The following is a 23200-nucleotide window of genomic DNA, read 5'->3' on the forward strand; positions in this document are numbered from 1 at the left end:
AAATTCTGACTAATACAAACACAAAACATTTTATAATCAGTTGTGAAATGTATTTAAGCAAATTGTTCACAAATATTGCACCATGATACATACTATGTACAACAAACAGTTTTTATTTGAGCCGCGTCACGGGTCAATAGACTGGTCAGGAGCTTTGCTAGCATCATATGGCATTAGACCATTTTCCATGACGCAGCTCATTTATGGCTGTGGTATTGATGTTTTCATACAATATGCAAGAAAAAAACAAACACGTGTAGCACTTAGGATCGCATATGATGTGTATCATGATAGAATTGGCAACTTATAGTTATAAATATGGTTTATCTTACATTTCAATCACAACAAGATATTTTAAAACATGAGAACTCCCCCTCCCACCCCAAATACTTTCAATCCCCCACATGTAGACATACCAAGCAATAAAAAGAGCACCGCATAAAGGGTGCCACGCTCGGCTGTGGGTGCAGTTTTGAATAAATGAAAGCACATCAGAATTATTTTTTTTGGAGGTCACAGTGACCTTTGACCAAGTGACCCAAAAATGGGTGTGGCATGTAGAACTCATCAAGGTGCAGCTACATATGAAGTTTCAAAGTTTTAGCACTTTGATTTTAGAGCCAATGTTCGAAACCTTAACAAAATGTTAAGGTTTTAGCCCGACGCGGACGGCAGACGGCGTACGACGAGCTGCCTATGACAATACCTCGGGTTTTCTCCGAAATCAGCCGAGCTAAAAATCACTATATGGGTCATGAAACTGGCTGGAACAGGATTTTTTCTGTGAACACTTAGTTAATCAAGATTAAATGATTGAAGCCATTTACAGCTGTCAGCACTATCTATCCAATACTCTGTGAATCAAATGATTTATCTAATAATCTGGGAATCAAATATAAATTTATCCAATAATCTGGGAATCAAGTAATGATTTATCCAATAATCTGGGAATCAAGTAATGATTTATCAAATAATCTGGGAATCAAGTAATGATTTATCCAATAATCAGGGAATCAAATCATGATTTATCCAATAGTCAGGGAATCAAATCATGATTTATCGAATAATCTGGGAATCAAATAATGATTTGTCCAATAAGAAGGGAATCTGGTAAAGTCCAAATGATGTTTTACCACATTTGAAAGCCCATCTTTATAAGGGATGTTTTTCCTTGCTATTAACGGCACTTTATGACAACTTCCATTTGACCAACAGACAGCCACATGCAAAGCAAAAAGCCCTGCTTTGAAGAGGGGGCATAAGATTGTTATGCCCATTTAAAGGTCTGGATATTAATGACCTGTGAAGGATATATAAAAGAAACATGGCAATGTGGTACAACCTGGTCTTCAGCATGTAACATTATAGCTTTCTTAAATAACAGTAATTTTGCAAATATCAGTTAAGGTCTGCAGCGTAGCTACCTTCACATGTCAGAAAAATACCTCCATCTAAAATCATGTTCATGCGCAGAAACATTTTTTAAAATTTTAAGTAACAGTGACCTTGACATTGTTGTGACTGACTCAATAATGCAATCCTCAGCTAGGTCTGCATCTAAGCTAAGCTGCAAACATTGTATAAAATTTCACCATAATTCTCCTAATAACACTTAAGTTCTTGAGTAAAATCTGATGTTCTATTTATAGTAATAGTGACCTTGACCAGAATGAATGTTCCAAAACAAACCTTGTACAGAGCAGACAACATTCATATGGAAACATTTGGGATAATGAAAGGGCCACAATTCATAAGAAATTCAGGAAATCTGGCGAGTTTTCAATAATGGTCGAGATACAATGACGCTTCACAATTTCACCAAGTTTGAAGATGATATGATTCAAGCTATTCAGAGAGAGTTAGAGAGCAGACAATGTTTATTTACCCATTTTCTTATAAGCAAAGGGCCATTATTCTCAAGTGCTAATGGCTAGTTATCACCCTTGGTAGCGATATCATACTTTTAAACATTATCAAAAAGTTTTATCATGATCCCATTTAACATTTTAGAAATATTGAGTGGACAGTGTTGTAAATTATATACCATGTTTCTTTAACAGGCGTATAAAAAGTAAAAAAAAAATAATTCATTAAATACATTATACTGTGACAAATACTGTTATTCAAACACATATTTAAACTAATTTCAATGTTTTCATTTATCATTTTTCAAAACGACTAAATATTGAATAATTTTCATTTAAAATCAGACAAACAATACGCACACAGAACATAATTTACCAGTATTCTAGGAAGACATAGTTATTGAACTGCATTTGATTCATGTCTTCTACAGAACAGCTTGTACCCTGAAGCTGTGATGATTATGTTAATACTAGATGCCAGTCTGCAACCTAGACGGCCAATAGTCATTAATGCTTGTAAGCTGAACTATGCAAATGTTTGACTATTGTACGTTATTGTGGCCTCCACAGTTGACACATGATGTGAAACATTATTTTAAACTTGCAAGAGGAATGATGAAGTTACAAGTTGGATAAGCCATTTTATAGCCAAATTTAACCTTTAACCTTTGTTTGACCATAACTGTAGCAGGGAGATGCATGCAACATGTTTACAGCAACACATCTGCGTTTAAATGTTGGTCATTTATGGTACATCATTTTAAAACTGCAATCCTGACAAGCTGTCTTATGCTGTCTTGTGGCTAAGTTTTAAATTTGATCTTTGAACTCTGTGACCTTGACCTTGAGGTAGGGAGACAGGTGTTATATGCAACATGCCATCTTCTCATGGTGGTCATTTATGAAAATGTTTCCGGACAAGCAATTTTATTGCCAAATTCTACCTTTCACCTCTTAGTGTGACCTTGACCTTTGAGGTTGGGAGATGGATTTACACACAACAGGTTGACTCAGGATGGTGAACATTAGTAGAAGTTTATTTTACCATTGCACAATGAATGACAAAGTAACAGTACTGAAAAGATTGGATGCATGCACACACTCAAGCAGACACCGACCATTTATACCTCTATATCCAGATTACCAGTAGTCAGGCAGTAGTGGGCTTGAAAAAAAGATATGGTCAATGAATCAACAGGTTTTTATGCACAATGCTTAAAGCTATCACTTTTGACATAGCTGTCATGTAAATACATACATACATATGTTTATGGTACAACATGATCAAAGGAGAATGATCTGATGGGTCCAGACTATGATGGTTTTTCTGTCTATTACAGGTAAAAAAGCTTACATACTATATGATTATATGGGATCAAAAGTGAGAAATTATATATTTAGGAGAACAATACTTTGATTAAACTTAATTTGATGTCAAAAGTTACAGAGAGTTTGAATGTAACATTTAACTTTTTAATTTATTGTTTTTCCAAACATCATTACCATTTTTTGTGAACAAACATTCAACTCTGTTAGTCTGTTTGTAATAAATGTTCAAGAAGTTCATCAGAGGGACTTGTTAAAAAATGTTGAATTTTTGATACAAAAAAATTCAACTTTAACTGAGCATTTAAAAGGCGATGTTAGCAATCAACATATTGTCTAACTGATCACTGAAAAAAAAATATTGTTAACAATTTGGAATAAATTAGAATCAGTTTCGGATATACATCAATCTGTAACACTTTCATTAATTCCGAGTATTGTTTTGTTTCATTGAGTATACTGGTAATACATCCTCTTTTTTTTTACGATAATTTTTGTACAATTTTTCCAAATAGTGAAATAGTCCCATTTAAATATTTTTTACTTAATGTTATACATAAAATAATAAAATAAAGAAAATTATTGAGAACTGACTGGTAGAAGGTAGCAAAACTCAAATAAAGCACAAAGTACTCTTGACAATAAAATTGTGTAATCGTCAAGTTCATATCTTTCCCTATCTCTGTCACCTATCTGAAAGCGAGTTTCAAGTTTAAAGCAAAGAAAATGGTGCAATTATTGATGCTTTTCTACCAAGGTGCATTAACATATCATGAATTACATTTTGGGCTTAACAATACAAGCCATTAATGGAATAACATCATCCATGAATGCACATCACAGTCTCAACATGATTTTCATCCTTACATCAGGTAACTTCTATTTTACAAAATTCTTCAAAAAAACAAATATTTTTGAAAATAATATATTATTTTTTTAACAAACATTCATAAATTTTTACCAAAACTTTGCATCACCAAAATTGTATCTGTATTTTATCTGTCAAATGTTTCAATATTTTGATACAGTGGGTCTGTTTCCTCTGACAGAGGCTGTTCAACTGCCTCGGTGGAAGTGTCAAGGTCAGGCTTGGGCATGTGGATAGCTTCATCGTAAGATGGCGGAGATAAATCATAGGATGGGGGAATCAAGTCATTTCCACCAAGATCAAAGTCTTCATCACCAAAGTCACCCAGAACGTCAGACGTTCTAGCCAGACCACTGGATGCTATGAGAACACCATCAATATGACCCCTGTGAAGATGTGATCCCACCGGCAGTTCAGCAGGAGGTCGAGAATAATTGAAAGATGCTTGACTGATGGGGACAGCATGTGAATCTCCCTCACGGTCAGTGTATATGTCCGGGTTGGAGGACTGACTATCACGTTGCTCGTCTCTGTTCCTGTCCCCATGGGATGAGCTGTTATGCACTTGACCGTCTGGACCAATGTCCACCACATGGGCAAAGTCATTGTGGTGTCGGTTACACACTGTGCACATTCCACTAGCATCCTGACTCCCTGAAAGGGGAAATCAATAACAACTTAAGTTAAAAATTAACTCTTAATATGAAATTTTTAATATTATTACATGTACCTTAATATTATTCTTACAATTATACATAATTACAATACATAATAACAATATATATTTTTTTAAACAAGACACGTTCTCATAGGGCACTAAGAGGCAGATACAAATTGTCTGTTTTTATTGCCCCCAATTGTGTCTGCCTTGAACTCACTTCACAGCTTAGAAATGTGTGACTGTATGTAATAGTGTGTAAAATGTGTATATCTCAAAACAGTCAGTTAAATGCTTATCAAAATTATACAAGTATTTACAGCTCATTGCTATATTGATTATTGCAGATGTCATCATTGGTCATCATCAGTCGGGAAAGTTCTTTCTGTCATGACAGTATCCAAAGATTATTATATGATGGTGGCCAATATTACTACATGATGATAGCCAAACATAGCTATAACCCCATGGATTTGAAAAACCTTAAACGTTTTTGCTGTTAAAAGATGTGGAAATCCACCTGCAATCATAATTCTTAATTTTCCATGCCATAATTGCAATGTCATTAAGCCCATTTCTCAGAGAACCTTTCTCATATATTGGAACTATACAAACACCTTTCTTAATGAATTTATCCAATTACAGGTATGACATCACACATACATTTAATTGCTTACCCACAATGCACGTCTGACTGTGAAGTACCCCTCCTCCCTGTGATGACAAGTTGGTATATCGGGCAGCCGAGTCCCCAGAAACCGACATCTGATCTAAGCGCTTCTTTAGATTGTTTATCTTACGGTACCGGAACACTATGCACACTATGCCCGGAATTAGGACCGCAAACAGAACGGCGAGGCCAATAATAAGCCCTTGTGAGATGTTTGACACAGTAATCACCTTGTGATCTGTAAAATGCACAACAAATAGTTCTGGCAACAAGTGATTATGGGTTTCCCTGTGTATTTATTCTAGGTAAAAAGATCATGTCAATCAGGCTTGGGGTTGATTGCTTAGCTAATCATTTATCAAATGACACATAATTATCTAATTATTGATACGCTTGATTGAGCTGTGTCGTGCCAAAATGGATATTATGCAATATGCAGCCAGTGTAGGTTCAGACCAGCCTGTGCATTCGAACCTGTCCGCTAATGAGACCTCAAAACATTGCCCGACTTTATGGAGGATATGGTACCTCCTAACCAGACTATGCAATTGCGCAGGCTGTTCTGGAGCTAGGCTTGCTTCATATGGCATTAGACCCACTTGCATATGCCGCTGCTCAAATTACAATATGATTACCGGTAAAGTATTTTCTTATAACAAATACACTACAGTCCAAGTTTTACCTGTAATTTGCAAGATTACTTAAAATGAACTCAAGTTATCAATTATGTTGTCAAATACGCCATCACACTCATTATGAATACCTATTATTATTTACTACTATATGTGAAACTGGTCCAAAACTCTTAACATTTTTAATAATAAAATTATTTTGTTTAAAGGCATAATTTTATTAAATACGGTAATAATCTGTGATGTGCATTGGAATTTTTGTAGTTAAGTAAAGATTAATCAAATTTATTTACTCCTTAGCTAACACAGAAAAAACACACATTAATTTGCTGACATAACCATCACTCAGTGTGGTCTGGTCACTCAGTATAATGTTCATAATTGCCCAAATCAAAATACTTACACATCACCTTTGTTTGCTACAGTGCAAGGGTAAGCACCTTCAGAGCAAGCTGATTGTAGAGCAAATTATTTTAGTTTTCTCTGTCATCATCTCCTTAATGTAACTATACATTATGCCTACTTTAGGTACTTTAAAGACCATAAAGACACATTTACCATCCAGAGTGATATTCAATCTAAAGTTGAAATTGATGGCCCACTGATCCCCTTTCTGCAGGATGATTTTGATGTTGTTCCCTGCATCTGCGTAGTAGACAGACTCTCTCCAAGGCCGTGTGTTACAAGACTCATTGAACTGGAAACAAGGAACAAATATCAAACTGTTATCTATATTAAAATGATCTCTTATGGACAGCGATAGTGAGATTGTCTTCTGTATCATTAATATTCTTCTCAATAGCTGAAATACATAATTCTGACCAAAATCATACAAGGCTTTTTTTCCTGCTTTTGTGAAGTGGCCTTGGCCCCCTATTTTGAGAAAAAATGAGTCACGAACTGTTCAAAGTTGTGAAAAGATGAGTCGCTAACTTTCTAAAATTGTGAAAATTTGAGTCGCGAACTTCTTGATATGGTGAAAATTTGAGTTGTGAATTTCCAAAATTTGTGAAAAACAACCATTCTTTCAGAAGGAAAAAAAGCCCTGACAGTTGATCAAGCAAAATAACTAAAATATTGATGTTACAACATAAGCCAGCAATGTACAGTGAGTAAAATTAATATAAGCTGTTAACTGATAATGCAAATATAATTTTAAACTATTTTATGTCATCACTCTTGAAATAGTATCTTTAAATTTGTTTTCTATAAAAAAAACAAGAGCTGTCACCATAGGATGACTTATGCCCCCTATAAACGCTTGATAGAAGTTATGAGCTTTTTTCGAAACCTAAACGCAGATTTCGAAACCTAGACAGGGACCCTAAGTTCAAGGTCAAGGTCACAGTGGTCAAAATTTGTGTGCGTATGGAAAGGCCTTGTCCATATACACATGCATACCAAATATGAAGGTTACATGTATATCTCAAGGGACATAGAAGTAATGAGCATTTTTCGAAACCTAAACACAGATTTCAAAACCTAAACGCGAACCGTAAGTTCAAGGTCAAGGTCACAGGGGTCAAAATTTTTGTGCGTGTGGAAAGGCCTTGTCCATATACACATGCATACCAAATATGAAGGTTATATCTCAAGGGACATAGAAGTAATGAGCATTTTTCGAAACCTAAACACAGATTTCGAAACCTAAAGGTTGACCCTAAGTTCAACGTCAAGGTCACAGGGGTCAAAATTTTCGAGCGTATGGAAAGGCCTTGTCCATATACACATGCATACCAAATATGAAGTTTACATCTCAAGGGACATAGCAGTTATGAGCATTTTTCGAAACCTAAACGCAAAGTGTGACGGAAAGACAGACGGACAGTCCGATCACTATATGCCCTCTTACCGGGGGCATAAAAAATAGGAAAGTAGAATGCATGCTGGACCACATCTAAGCTGGAACTAAGAAATCTTAATAAGCAGCATAAATTTGTATCAAAATATATTCTCTTATAAAAGAACATAAAGTAATCATCATCATGTAATAACTATTGTACATACCAATGTTGAAACTTCTTTTTCAAAGAATTGCGTTGGCGACTGTTGTGCAGAAAGAAAGACCATGCAGTGTTGATTATAGTAGGTCTCCAACTTCACCATAAGAGTCTTCTTCGTGGCCAAAGATGAGGGTCCAAATTTCAGGATGCACTCACTGACCTTGGGCTCCGCATTTGTTTTCCCATGAACAATTATCACATCATCACTTGACAACCATTTCATCATAATGGATTTGCTGTCACAAATATTGGGGCTGTCTAAAGTATCTTTAAAAAAAAATCATGGGAATTTTTATGTTGTGTTAAATGCAATAATTGTTTAATTTTGCAATATCAAAATTCTGCTTTAATTTCTGTAAAATGAATATTTCAATCAATATAGTACGAGTACAATACTCTGACCTTGTGAGAAAAAGGAGACAATACTTACACTCAGTGACACCAGCCCCACAGCCATGGAAAAGGCTCAGTAGCAACACCTGCAGCAACATTCTGAAAAGGTGATGGATAGAATCAGGGCATGCACTCAAGAAAGTTTTAAAGTTCTAGATATAACTGGAATTAACAAGAGATGTGTTTGTCAGAAACACAATGCCCCCTAGTGCGCTGCTTTGATTATTTTTTATACCTTTGACCTTGAAGGATGGCCTTGACCTTTCACCACTCAAAATGTGCAGCTTTATGAGATACACATGCATACCAACTATCAAGTTGCTATGTTCAATATTTCAAAAGTTATCTCAAAACTTTAACCCAGGTTAAAGTTTTGGGACAGAATGACAGACAGACAGGCCAAAAACAATATACCCCTGATCATTCGATCCGGGGGAATTAAAACAACAACAGAGTAGTTTCCACTGAATGACTAATATAAACCGCCATTGAAGAAACACAAGATATATTTTACTTGCATAATGACAATAAGCTTAAATATTTGGGCAGTGACTAAACTACATGTATGTTAGCGTTTCTGATCGCCAGAATCATCATCAGCGATTGAATATTTCAGCTGGCAATTAAACTTACAAATTTAAATGGAAATGGTGATTGTAAAAAATATCTATGTTTCTCTATGAGTGTATCATTATTCCATTTTTTTTTAAGTACTTGGTACCTACTCGGTACCTACTTTCAAGGGTAATTGCAATAAACGCCACAAGGCATAAGAGATAATCCACTGATAAGAGACAGAGACACCATGACGTGAGTTTTGAATAATCAAGTCCCATTACACAGTCATGTAGATGCATCATGGGAAATTCTCAGGTAGCTTTCCTGGCGCCAAAACTGTGATTTTCACTGTCCAATAGGTTACGAGAATGCATATAGAGGGGGAGTTAACTGGAGAACATTATTTTTGATGAACGTCGGAAATGAAGTAAGAGTTCACAGTTTTACCATTTACAGACTATAAAACGGGAAATAAAACAGTACATTATAGACGGTTTCGGGCATCATCATCACACCTTTTTACAGCAAACAATTGTTACTTATGAAAAATTAATTGGGAATGGTGAGCAATTAATTTCTTACCGGGAGTAAGTTGTGAAAAACAATACCCGTTAACAATTTGATGTGGTACCAATTCAATTCCAGTGCATGTATATTTCATCGTTTCTATTTATACCACTGATTTACACTGTTTTTCTACAGCCACATGATAATAAGTATTTTCTATAAATGTTTGACATGTAAAACCCGTGTTTTAAGAAAGAGTGCAGATTATTGCTGTCATCTGCAATGTCAAGTTCAAAACATGGAAAGCATGCATTTTGCAACAGACTGTATGCTGTAACTAAATATAGCCTAGTAACTCAGTATATGCAGTATTTAGACAGAAGAAATTACGTTATTTGGCAAGTATGTTCATAACAAATATTGGAGAGAGGGGACAGGGAGCAGATAGGAGTTACCCATCGCAAGACCCACCCAATCGCAGACAGGGGCGTATGAAAACAATCTTGGGGAAAGCTCAAACATTGTATACCCTTATTGCCAATACATGTACATGAAAATAAATATAAATGAAATGAAAAACAACAACATGAAAGAGGATTTGATGTCAGGTAACAAATAATTTATTTAAATGTGGTTTGATTGATAATTTAATACAAAGCTTTTTGGAACCAATAAATCTATAATAATAATTCAGGGTTGTCATTATTTACTGATTGCCGATCGAATTCATTTGTTAAAATCTCCAGAAAATCTGTTGTTTTTCCCGAATCTTGAAAATTGCGATTGGAAGTTTTGATATCGCAAAACCGACAATAATTGACGAGGAATAACCGTAGTATATTAGAGCGACGCCGGGTTATTCAGTCCATTTACTCCGCCTTAGAGCTACTGTTTTCAATGAATTTCTCAGCGAGTGGCCAATATTGATTTTTCCAGCTGTCAATCAAATTCTTCTTGTAATGCCGACCCCACGTGAAACTGTATCAAATAACTGTACATTTCACAGATTACTACTGACCTTATCTCAACGAATGTAGCACTGAAGATAAAGCGTAATTAACTCGTTTCTCTAGTTTGAGAAAAAGTTTCCACATATAAAAAAATGCTCTACAATTTTCTACCAAAATAAAAGATATAAGCGACCTCTGTGTTACGAAGTTGTTATTCAGCAATTAAATATTAAAGTCCACGCTTTCCCCGAGACAGAATGACGTGATGTTGTACATGAAATCTAATTTTGGCATGATTTTCATCTGTACATGAAATACACGAGAAATGTGTCTTTGTTGCTAGAATTTTCTTAACTTTCCGTGAATAATGAAATCTGAAAACGATTTCCGATAACACATTTAATTATAAGCATTTGAAAATACTTCAATTGAATAATGCATTTTGTTATACAAATGGTCATAACACATAATGTAATAAGTAGGTAAATAACGTGTTTTGAAATTGCCAAACTATGCATACATATAGGTCTACATGCATGAATGACCTGACAAGTTAAATCATAATCCGCAATGAAGTGTACTCGGTAAAATATATAGAAAGATGCGTTTTTATTCTAAGAAATTCACTTATACTTTCGCAAACATTTCTGAAAGGAGGTACATGTAACATTTTAGATTCAGTCGTTGATTTGTCGCAATTACTAAATATAAACGGTTCTTAATGCTCTCAAATCGCGTCACGTGATTCACGCATGTTCAATGGGAATTCCCCAATCCCACGGCGGACGTTTGTGTTTATAAAATTCTTTAACACATTCATTGTCAATATTTGCGGTATTTTGGTTTTGAAAAAAGAAATCGTAATAATACTGGATTATCGGGTAATGGATAGAATTGGAACATGCAAAGATCTATCAATATAATGTTTTAACATTGTACAGTATACTAAAAATGTGAAAATCTTAAAATGTTCTCTTCTTTTTAGACCTCATTTTAACTGTTTATGCTCTTAGATTAGGCTTAGCAGTAGTTCCAATAATTCAACTATCAGCTTTATAACCCAATGGGTTGCTGATAGTTGCAATGGGCTCTCTCTTGGCCATGGGTGCAAAATGTTGTCAACAATGCAAGGGTTAAGGAACACTGAAACTGCAAGAACTTATATAAGTTTACCTATCTCAACCACAAACTCATCCAAATGGTACCATTAAAGCAAGAAATAATTGATTTTATTGACTTAGGTTCTGTTTTGTACGCTGTATCCGCCATATTGGAAAATTGACCCAATATTGGTTAGGTCGCAGTACACCAATATTTTGCACGTCGGGTGATGTGCTCCAGCCTATAAAGTCGATAATGATGTGGTATTCGATACAGAATACACCAGAGCTCCAGATAAGGGTTGTATCTTCGTAATTACGAATTATTTTCAAGTCCGTTACGTATTTATTTTAAAATCTTGTCGTACCATTAAGAATTACAAAATCAAGTTACGAATTTTATTTTTACATCCGTTCGTATCGATTTTTATTGAGTTCTTTTCGCGTTTTATAGATCTTTGCGGTGCTTATATAGAATGGTTATCGGGTTTGTTTAACAAAGCGCATTTTTTCCAATAAAAGCGGCGTTTACAGTCTATCTGTCAAAAAAATGGCGGCGCCCAGAGAACGTTCTAAAAAACTGCAAAGCGTCCAAAAACACGCTTTTAACATTTTGTACGCAAAGTCAGCGGAAGTTAAATGTTTAGAAAGACATTATAGAAAAGATCTTATACGATGTTGTATGTTCAGTTGCCGACACAGCCGGAAAAGCTAAACAAAAACGCGACACGACGGGTCCAAACTTAAACACATAAAAAACATTGAACGAGTGGAAGGGACAAGTCCCGTGGCTTATCGTTGAAAAGATTGACCTGTTTTAATTGTGAAATATGTAAAAATTCATCTAAGGCATGAAATGTAAGCACAGTTTGGGCATATGAAGGTATTTGAAAAATACAATTGTATAATACTGAAAAGACACTGTTGAACTCGTATAACCATTTTTATTTATTTTTTCGTCATTTAGAAAAAATAAGAATTATTTTCCAAAACTTAGTAGTAATGTTAAGAATAAAATTTCAGAGTTAAGAATTCTTTTTGAAAATCTGGTAGTAATTTATGAATTTCACAAAACCTTATCTGGAGCTCCGATACACTGTTTCAAATTTAAACATAAACATGTCAGCGAGAGAAGTGTGTTGAAACATCGTCGTGTTTTTATAAGTTGCATGCAAAGGATGACATCCGTAGGTTGCCATTCAGGTAAATTTAACATGTTTATGAAGTTTATTCATTATTTTCCTCAATTTGTCTCAAACGACGTCTGTTTAGTCATACATGCCATACGTCCCGGATTGTCCGGGACAGTCCCGGAAATGAAGAACTTGTCCCGCTGTCCCGGAAATCTGTCAAATGTCCCGGAATTTACAAAATCCATATATACATGTACCTTATCTTAGGCTTAACTGTACCTCGAATCTGTGTATATCTGCAGCGTCTCCATGACAATGCCTACCCGAATAGGCAGACTACGCTACGTGTCAAAATCGATCAATTAACAGGGGTCCTGTTATCATATCGATTGTCTCACGTTCGCGGTCAAACCGAAAAGGCGGCATTGTTTAATGTGGTTGTTAATAGACTTTAATCTACTACGTCATTATTTCCCGCTGTGTAAGGGCAAAGGATAGTTTTTCACACATCTGAAGTCCAACATCGCTGAGAAAAAAATTGAAAGCAGTTTATGTTCGCACGTTTAACCAACAAAGAAGTTGAGTAAAACAGTAAGCATATAAAAACCTCATTATTATATAAATGTTATAAATGAATAAAGGCGTATCAACAACTACGCGTTACACACCGGTTTTAATGACAATAACGCAGTCACAGACGTCACCATCTATGTTTAGAACGCTTACACTGAAAACACGTGGCTTGTATCTAAACAGAAGTAGTAATGTCTAATTTGACGTTAATAGATCAAGTGTATTTCGGATAGGCTTTCGAACTTTGCAATTAACGATGCGAAACAGAAAAAAAAGGTACCAAAAATGCATATGTCTATAAATATCGCTACATTTTATACATGTCCCGGAAAATCGGCAAAAGTCCCGGACAATTTAACTCAATGTCCCGGAATTGGTCTGAAAAATTATGGCATGTATGGTTTAGTGAAGTGCACGGATTCGCTGCACTGAACTGCACCCATGTTTATGAAGGGGTGCATATGGACTGACAGAGCCGCCATAGCAAAAACTATCAAAGGCTCTGGGAGTACGTTTATATGGACTAGCTTAGATGTATTTTGTCCCTAAAAATGTCTACAATTCGTTTTCGGACGGGGGGCTTTGCTATCCCTGGCCTCCCTACCAGAGCCTTGTCCTGGACCCCCGGCCTAATTGGTTACTATTCCAAAATAACCCTTTGTTTGCAATCATAATGACAACCCTGATAATTATGATGTTCATTGACTGATAGAGCAAATTCATTTATTATGTGGGTGGTCATCGTAGCCATAGCGCCAACCTAGCTAAAGTCTCTGTCACCCAATTAAACCATCTCATCTCTTATCAAGAAATTTTAAACACCATAGACAAACAGGTTTTAATAAACTCAATTAAGCGAACAAGTAACCAATAACTCAAAGCAATTGATATTCTGACAACTGTCAGTGGGGTTATGGATGTTTCGGTAAATGACCAGTTCGGTAAATTGATTTATAGAGTAAAAGTCGTGGATGTTTCGGTAAATTGATTTTATATAGGAGGTATACCTACAACGAGGTGTTAATGACACCTATTATCGGCTTACAATAACATTAGGGGCATTTATTTGCAAACTGTGGATTAATTTTGATGTACATTAATTGAGTTGTTTGGTACTAATTAAATTATCTGTTTAAATGTACGATGTTTGCAAAGTGTTATTATTAATTATCCAGGCTTGCAACCTATTAAATTTCTAATCGATGGAGGTAAATTATATATTAAGGTCATGATCGTTTTGTATTTTATATATGTTTTTAAAAATTTAGTTGATAAATACCTTAATTAAAGCAGTTAAAAAAATATAATAATGTGGCTCTTACAAGAGGTGGCCTCCACGTGGCAAGAGCTGGGCAACATATTCATTATGTTGGCAAACTACCTCATGTTTATGTAATGGTTAATTTTCGGTGGTTTAAAATAATAAGATCAAATATGTTTGTTTCGTATGTAAATAAATTTCTCGCTTTTTTTTCCTACAAACAGTTCTGCACATAAGGTATTATTCTTAAAATAATCTAGATATTTATGTTTAGATCGTGAACATGCTTTAACACTGGTGGCCGAGTTTTTACATACACGACCAGTAACTTTCAAACTGTGAAATAAACAAACGTTTTCCTTCTTTAATCATGTTTACCAAAAAATACTGGTGGTGACATCAAAGGATGTTTATTTGTGGTAAAAATAACATTATTATGTAATTAGGTAATTATAAAATTATCATGGTCATTGTCAAATAAGAAATCAATGAGAGGATGAAGAGAAAATTTTCGCGGGTTATCGAGTAATTATGGTAAGTGTTGTTGCTCAAATGTTAAAGTATGTATATAGGCAGATGATTTCTTTTACTGTATCATACAATCATGGCTGAACATCCATGTATTTACTGCAATATTGAGGTCACTTCTCGTGCGCACGCTATTGCATGTGATTCATGTGGAAGATGGAGTCACCGTAGACACACCGGTAAGTCTTAGTAATTTCTTAGTGATAATATAGATACATTAAAATTGTGAATTGTGTTGTCGCCTGTAATGTCGTGATTTAAAACTGATCATAAGTAATGCCTTAATTAACGTAAATTAACAGATAATGGTTGTAAATATAAAAATCATATTATGTTATAACTTTGCTTTATTTATTTTTTATTTTTAGAAATTACCCATCAGCAGTACATGCAACTGCGCAGTGGTGAGGTACAGATAGAGTGGTTCTGTAATGGTTGCAGGAACGTCGACGAACCACCACCACCACTTGAAATCCCGGTATCGCCACTCAGAAATCTTGCACAAGAAGATCTAAGACATGGGGGTAACACTACCATACCAGATGTGTCATTCGACCTAGCCCAAGAGTACGAACGACCAACACCAGTGGTAGACACGTCTTTACCTGATGACCTTGAGCTGAACGACGAAATCCCCGCCGACGACGCCGTAATTACGTATGAGATTGTGGAGTCCGGGACTAAGCGAGGTGCGGCGAAACTGATCAGTTCGGATGGATATTCTTACACGAAGGGGGTATGTATTTTACGTTTCATTAAAATGAATTACATACATTGATAATACATAAGATGTCTGATAAATGCAGCTCACATGAACGTGTTTATAATAATATAAAATTCTGTGATTTTGCATGATAATTCGTTACACGCATGTTGAATTCACTGAAATAAATATTACACATGATTTGTTTTATCATTTTAGGTAACGTCCGGAGAGAGACAATTCTGGCGATGCTCGGTGCGAAACAAGACAGTAAAATGTCCGGCATCCGTGAAACAGTACCGCGACATGTTCACATCGGGTGTAGCAGGACACGTTCATCCACAAGATCCTGGTGCTACAAAAAAGATGAAAATAGCTAAGAAGGTACGATTGTTTGGATATTTTATTATTGAAGTGTAATTTATTTTGCAAAATCTAACTTATAATCTTATCTAGCTTATAATATGGATATTGTCTTATAACTTATTTTATTAAATCTACTTTTACTTTGAAGTGTATTTTATTTTGAACAATATAATTTATAATTATAGATAACTTACGTTATATTTGTTTCAGGTGAAGGAACTGGCGCGACCAGAAAGAAATAATAAAACATATAAATAAATATAAAATTCAACATGAAACCTTTATTCTTTAATCATAAAAAACTTTTTAAAATAGCATTAAACGTAATTGCAGAGCTTACATTTATTCCGCCATAAATCATTATTTCTTATTTTTACTATTATGTTATAATTTTGTTAATTAAATAAAAGCACCAATTTAAAAACCAAACAACAGTATTGCGTTATTTAAATCGTAAAATTAACTAAATTCTTTACCTTAGGCATGGCATTAATTACTCAACTCAAAAGTAATCCACAGTTTGCAAATAAATGCCCCCAATGTTATTGTAAGCCGATAATAGGTGTCATTAACACCTCGTTGTAGGTATACCTCCTATATAAAATCAATTTACCGAAACATCCACGACTTTTACTCTATAAATCAATTTACCGAACTGGTCATTTACCGAAACATCCAGCAGTCTAGAGACATTCCCAAGTACGGTGAATTTCGCCCGATCGGGAGACTTTCTCCGGACAAGGCGATTTGGGCTCATTTAAGTCCCATTTTTTTGTCACTCGATCGGGAGAAATTATCCCGAAAAGGAGTGTAAAATAGTCGATTTTGATGGTACATATAATATACGGTACCTGCGCACGTAATTCGACCTTTTCGCGGTAACAAACTTTTTGCCATCGGCAGCCATGACATCCGAGAACATCTTTCATGCGGTTCATGGTAAATCCATCGCGACTCTTTTGTTCAAATTATGTTCCAGTTTTACTTAAATATGGTTCCGTACAAAATAAAATATGAACACCCTTCGTACATCCTACTCATGTGTGTATAATGATAAAAAAGGAGCGTCTTCGCTCGGTTTGAAACGGCCGCCATGTTCTGAGGTAGGGACGGTGTAAATATTTTACGAACCACTTTGGGGTAATAGGTAAATTCTCCCTATCGGGAGAATTAACGTTGTCAAACAAAGATTTTCTTGAGCTTTTGAAATTTTTAAGAATTGATGCTTCCTCTCACCTTCATCATCGCAAACATCATTATAATCATCATCATCATTATCATCATCATCATAACATCATTATCATCATCATTACCACTAGCATTGTTATCAGTGATCAAAGGCAAGACAGTCACCAACTCCAATGCCACCAGTAAAAGCAGAAAACCACCAGAACCATGATATTTTTTATATTTCAGATGATGTTGGTGTTGCAGATCACCAATATGCTACTGGAGTAATTTTGTCTTGTTATGTAACTCTGATAGTTAATATGTCTAGGAATCTACATCACAGCCAATTAAAATCCAATTAAGCAATTATTTGTTTATAAATTGTTTAGTGATTAACATTTTTATGTTAAATTAAGTATTCAAAAAATTAATACATTTATAATATTAAGTAAATTGATCACAAGTGAACAGTTACTTCACAATTAATGCATAATTATATAAATTAATTTAGTTCATTAAGTTTTTTTTAATTGGCAGCTTGAGCCCACATCCCTGGACCTCATAGACATTGGGTCAGAGGTTATTGCTGGAGAAATCTCACCACAGGCTGTGATAATTGAAGAACAGGTAATAACTAATAAATTATCCAAAAAATTATCTCTTAATAATGTTAAAATATGTGACCAAGAAGTACCCCAACATTGAAGTGCTTTATTTTAATATTTCTTGATTTTAACCCCAAAAAAACATGAAAAAATATTAACATTCAAAACAGGTGACCAGTCCAAGGCATCACCAAGGGGCTATATCCGTAGACAGGATATCGGACAAGCTTGCCAGACAAAAATCTTTTTCAAAAAGGATGAAGACTTTCAAGAAACAGGTTAGCAAAAAGAAAAGAAATATCTAACAGGAATAATGTGAAATGTCTGGGATTCTCAACAGGAATATTTAATGTTGTAATTACTCATTATAATGGTAGTAATTGTCTTCAATTTAATTATACTTTTAAATAGATTAGTAAACATCCAAAATAAACTCATAAACTAATATCTCAAATGTTCTTAGTTTTAGTTTAAACCTATTTATTTTAGCTCGATTGCATTGAAAGCCTCAGGCTTATTTAAAACTCTCTCGAGTCAGTTTCCTGGGCCAACAACCAGTACTTGGTGTCTTTGGGGGAAAGTTAAAGAACACTCCCACAGTGGGGATGTTAATCAAAATGTTATTCATTCCAGCTACTTTAACTGGTTTACAACAGATGTTTATTACTTTATAGGCCATGCTTCTGCACACAAAGTGTGGTGCGAGTGTGCGCTGGGAAGTGATCTCTGAATCAGGGAGAATCATTTCAGGAACTCATCCCATGCGCACATCTCGCACCGTTGGGTTGCAAGCAGGCCAGACTGCCGAGGAAACACCCTCAAAGTCCAAAAGTGTTGGGTCCCCAAAGAGGGCAAGGCCTGCACTCATGACGAGGCCGGATAGTCAGCAAATGCAAATAAACAATTTGCCTGGAAAAAAACGCTCAAGATCAATTGTGTCCAATGATCAGAGCAAAGTCACCAACAAGTGCTCTGTTTGTAGTATAATTTTTAACTCTCCAAAGGATAGAGCCTTTAAAAAGGCTCACAAGTTACAGGGACAGTGGCTGGGATGTGAGGAGGAGGGGTGTGGGTTTTGGGGTCATGCCAGATGTGCTGCGGTTTTTATTCCATCAAGAAAAAGCATCCCAGAAATTAAGTTCCATGACAAACATCCTTGATGGAATAAAAAACCCAGCTCATCTGTGCTGTAGTTAAATCAGCCAGATTCTCGTTGTAATTTGTGTTTCTTTGTTAATTAATCAATTATTTATCAATTTATTAATTAAGTTTATTTATTTAGTTAGTTTTAACCTATTTATTTTAGCACAATTGCATTTTTAGCCTAAGGCTTATTGAGACACTCTTAAGTCTGTTTCCGGGGTAGAACCAGTACTTGTTGTCTATTGAGGATTTATTTATTTAAATCAGTTATTTTGTTAGTTAAATTATTATTCTTACCCAAAATTAAGACAAATGTAACAGACAATGAACTCCATATTTATGAACATGACAATTTTTCTTTAAATGATTTATGATGCAAGATTTTTTATAGAAATGTTGCAAAATTTATTTATGTTTTAACATGATTGACAGCGAATAAATTGCTTAAGCTAAGAAATCACTGTATTTTTATTACTTTCTTTGTTATTGTCCTAATGTTATATCAAAAAGGAATTGCAATAAAAAGATTACATATAACATTTTTCTGTGTCTGTGTATTTTAACATTATGCAGGTTTATACAAATGTAAAACTACAATCATAAAGGCGAATACCCTTTGTTACTCATCTGTTGCACAACACAATTAGTCCTCTGCACTTAACCAATGTTTCTTGTCAACATGTAAAACACCGAAACTAATATAATGCTTCAAAGTAAACATTACATCAAAGTAAAAGTGTCACTTCTTCAAGTATAAAAATAGTCGAGAGCAGCAGTGTCTTCCAGAACTGTATAATAAAATACTATGTAATCCGTTTTAGTTTTCAGTTTCACTGTTTTGTTGAACACCTCTTCCATTAACTTTTTTTATTGTCAGGCATTTTTTCGAGCAACATAAATATTTTTTTACGAATATTTTCCTTAGAGAGGTTTTCCACCTGCATGGAGTTTTTGGCTTCCTCTTCTGTAACGTAAACCACTGGCAGTTTGGTCTGTTCCCCAGACAAGAAACTGTTGTGATACTGTGATCTCATTTCCTCTGCTTCTGCTGTTATGTTACTGAGGTGTGTGGATAATAGCTTGTTTCCACACATGCTAATGTGTGGGACCTCAACTGTTGGTTGTGCCAGATATTCTCTGAACAAGGCACGAACAGGGATAACCTCGGCCATGTCAATGGTGGTTTCATCGTTGCTTTTAAAGGTTGTTTCTGAATTTGGACAAAGTAAATTATTTTTTATTGTACTCAAGGCATCTAGGTTCCTAAAAACCTTAACCCATTCATCCTCCGTAGGGACACCAACAGGAGAAACCCAACATTTGGCTTCTTTATTAATTTCTTCCAGACAAGCATCACCACCTTGGTAATGACCTACATTGTTTTTTCGACTCAAAAGTGAATGAATTGAACATTATCTATTTCAATGATAAAGGCATCATGTTCTCAATATACGCATTCATTGCCATAATGCGCTGATAGCGAGGATGGTGTCTGCAATAAAATAACAGAGACATTTTCTGTCGCCCAGCTAGTATGAGATTTGTGTTGGCTTTTCTACATCCTACTCTAAAAACCATAATAGAATGCAAAAATGTGAAAGCAATCTGTTGACAATATATGTAACAAGGATTTCTTACATGTTCACTGCTCCACAACCAGTAGTTTTCTACCGTGTGATCAATGTTTCTTTCTCTACAGTGTAATATGAATGGAAAAAGCAGCTCATCAACTAGAGCAAGGTACAATATTTCCAGAATTTTGAATGTTTTATGATGGTCATTACATTTTTTTGCACATTCAAGTGCTTTTGGTGTTTTAAAACCTAATTCAAAACATACATTTTCTAGAAACACTTCCCAATTCAGTTCAAAAAATGCTTTACATGCATTTATTTCTATGTGTAAAAGACCTCGCATTGGAATGACTCAGCCAAACTCATGAGAATTTGGAAGAGAGTTATATAAAATGCTGCATGTATGGTCTGCAAAAGCTACCATGCCATAAAATGCTTCATTGCATCTGGAGCAAGAAAATACATTGAACAATAGTTTTTTAACAATAGAATAAATCCCCCCCATCACATTCTAAAAACAGCCATTTTCTGTCTCCATTCCCCATAATGCCAGACCTAGCACCCAAGTTGTATAAGATTTGTGAAATGTTTTCAAAACTTGAGGGATTGAGAAGATCTGGCTCACCAGTTTTTACCGCAAATGCGGGTATTTGAAACAGGATGACCAGATTACATAAATCTATCATGTTCAAATTGGTAGCCTACATATGCCAAAACAAATACTATGACATACACAACTATATTACTGACAAATATAATATACTTGCATTTAAATTGTTAAAATATTATATTTCAGGTACCACCACTTTCGCTACCAGCCTGCGATCGGCAATCGTCTTACTTGCATGAGAGAGACTACAAATGCATATGATCAATATGCAGTCCTTGTGTATGACACCACGAATGGACAGAATGTTGGACGGATTCCATTAGGTCTGAGTAGCGTCATTAGTAATGCCATCACAGAAAGAAGTTTGGCACGGTCAACTGTTTTCAGCATGGGAACCTTACGACACGATGGTCCTCAAAGAGGAGGAGGTCCAAAAATAGAATGTGTTTACCTTTTGGAATTCAACGAAGGGGTTGACATAGGGCGAATCGCTGCATTACTGCATGATGAACTGCACTCAGACAATATTTTTCTGTAAACTTAAGACTATACAGAACTTCATATAATATAAAATTGTTGTCACCAACATTGTTATTTGGTACTTAGAAAATCCCGCCTTTTTGTATATTTTAAAAATCACCCAATAAGGAGAAAATACATGACGTGCCATGATGTAATAAAAAAAGTAAACAAATCTCCCGATTGGGTAACAACACTGTCTGTGCCCTCGATAGGGAGAAAAACGCCATACAAGGAGAAAATCTCTCAATCGGGGGAATATTTCATGACAGTGTTGAGATGATCCGCAATTCTTATATGTTTTCTCCCGACATGGAGAATTTCTACAAATATGATGAAATTCTCCCGATCAGAGAATGTCTCTAGACTGTCCAGCACCCCTGTCAGTGTCATGTTCCATGATTTGGTATAGGTTTCGTGTTCATACAATTTTGCGCATCCAATTTCCTCTATTATTTCTTATTCTTTTGAACATTTCGTAACCTAATATACCTTTCTACATATTAATCATTCACTCAAAGCAATCAATGTCGCAGTGGTATTCGAAGATTTCCATAACAAACAATGTTTGCGTCAATCGCCATATTTGTTAGAAGGTATAAAAACACTCAAAATACTACACCTTACTGTTGCGAAGCGGCAACAATCAACCATTTTAAAAAGCGCGGACTAGTCTTTAAATCCTTTTTATAATTATGTTATAGTATAATATACATATGCTGTATGACCATCCGTCCGTCCAACTACCTGAGCATGTGTCTGTACATTTGTTTGTTTTTGTTTCTGTCTGTCTATTTGTCTGTACGTGTATCTGTCTTTCAGTCTGTATGTCTGTATCCGCATGTATATGTGAATCTGAATAAATGTGTTTGTCTATCTATAATTTTGTGCATGTTTGTCTTTGTGTGCATGTGTGTCTGTCTTTCAAGGATGGCGCTGTCTTTCCCTTCACCGGTCCTTAATTTGGGATCCATCTTCTCCATCTGATCGTCAACGTGCATGCTTTTTGGCCTGAGTTCACGATTATGTGTTTATAATTACACATCGATTTCCGATTTATATGTAAAGTCACTCCCACCATCCCAACTACTACACCCACCCTTGTGCAACAAATGAAATACATGAATAAAACAAAATCAAATACTATCAAAATGCCATAAAACTAAATTTTCAATCATAATGACAAAAAATCAGGTCAACTTATTTTTTGGAAAAAAATAAAAAAGGTGAATTTATGACGTATTAAAGGGATCTTTTCACGCTTTGGTAAATTGACAAATTTGAAAAAAGTTGTTTCAGATTCGTAAGTTTTCGTTTTAGTTATGATATATTGTGAGGAAACAGTAATACTGAACATTAACCATGCTCTAATATAGCCATTATATGCATCTTTTGATGGTTTTAAAACCTAAAAATTATAAAGCGTTGCAACGCAAAACGATTGAATAATTTGGAGAGTTCTGTTTTTGTCGTTAAATTTTGTGA

The 23200-nt window shown here is 35.1% G+C and overlaps 3 protein-coding genes across 3 annotated transcripts; 2 read left to right on the top strand and 1 right to left on the bottom strand.

Moving 5' to 3' along the window:
• Positions 1–2099: 2099 nt before the first annotated feature.
• LOC127879959 (uncharacterized) lies at positions 2100–22329 on the bottom strand. Its single transcript, XM_052427102.1, has 6 exons — positions 22208–22329; positions 8453–8514; positions 8027–8289; positions 6578–6716; positions 5395–5625; positions 2100–4713 (listed from the first exon to the last, which is right to left on the bottom strand). The coding sequence occupies exons 2-6, from the start codon at positions 8511–8513 to the stop codon at positions 4187–4189; spliced, it is 1221 nt and encodes a 406-aa protein (XP_052283062.1). The 5' UTR covers position 8514; positions 22208–22329; the 3' UTR covers positions 2100–4186.
• LOC127880098 (uncharacterized) lies at positions 14557–16767 on the top strand. The gene is made up of 4 exons (XM_052427330.1): positions 14557–15204; positions 15394–15761; positions 15948–16112; positions 16305–16767. Exons 1-4 carry the CDS (start codon positions 15102–15104, stop codon positions 16350–16352), a joined length of 684 nt encoding a protein of 227 aa, XP_052283290.1. The 5' UTR covers positions 14557–15101; the 3' UTR covers positions 16353–16767.
• On the top strand, positions 16984–19379 carry LOC127880015 (uncharacterized). Its single transcript, XM_052427222.1, has 4 exons — positions 16984–17548; positions 17802–17891; positions 18040–18147; positions 18544–19379. Exons 1-4 carry the CDS (start codon positions 17456–17458, stop codon positions 19027–19029), a joined length of 777 nt encoding a protein of 258 aa, XP_052283182.1. The 5' UTR covers positions 16984–17455; the 3' UTR covers positions 19030–19379.
• Positions 22330–23200: the final 871 nt, after the last annotated feature.

This window comes from Dreissena polymorpha, chromosome 1 (genome assembly GCF_020536995.1).
Source record: "Dreissena polymorpha isolate Duluth1 chromosome 1, UMN_Dpol_1.0, whole genome shotgun sequence".
NCBI classification, from domain to species: Eukaryota; Metazoa; Mollusca; class Bivalvia; order Myida; family Dreissenidae; genus Dreissena; species Dreissena polymorpha.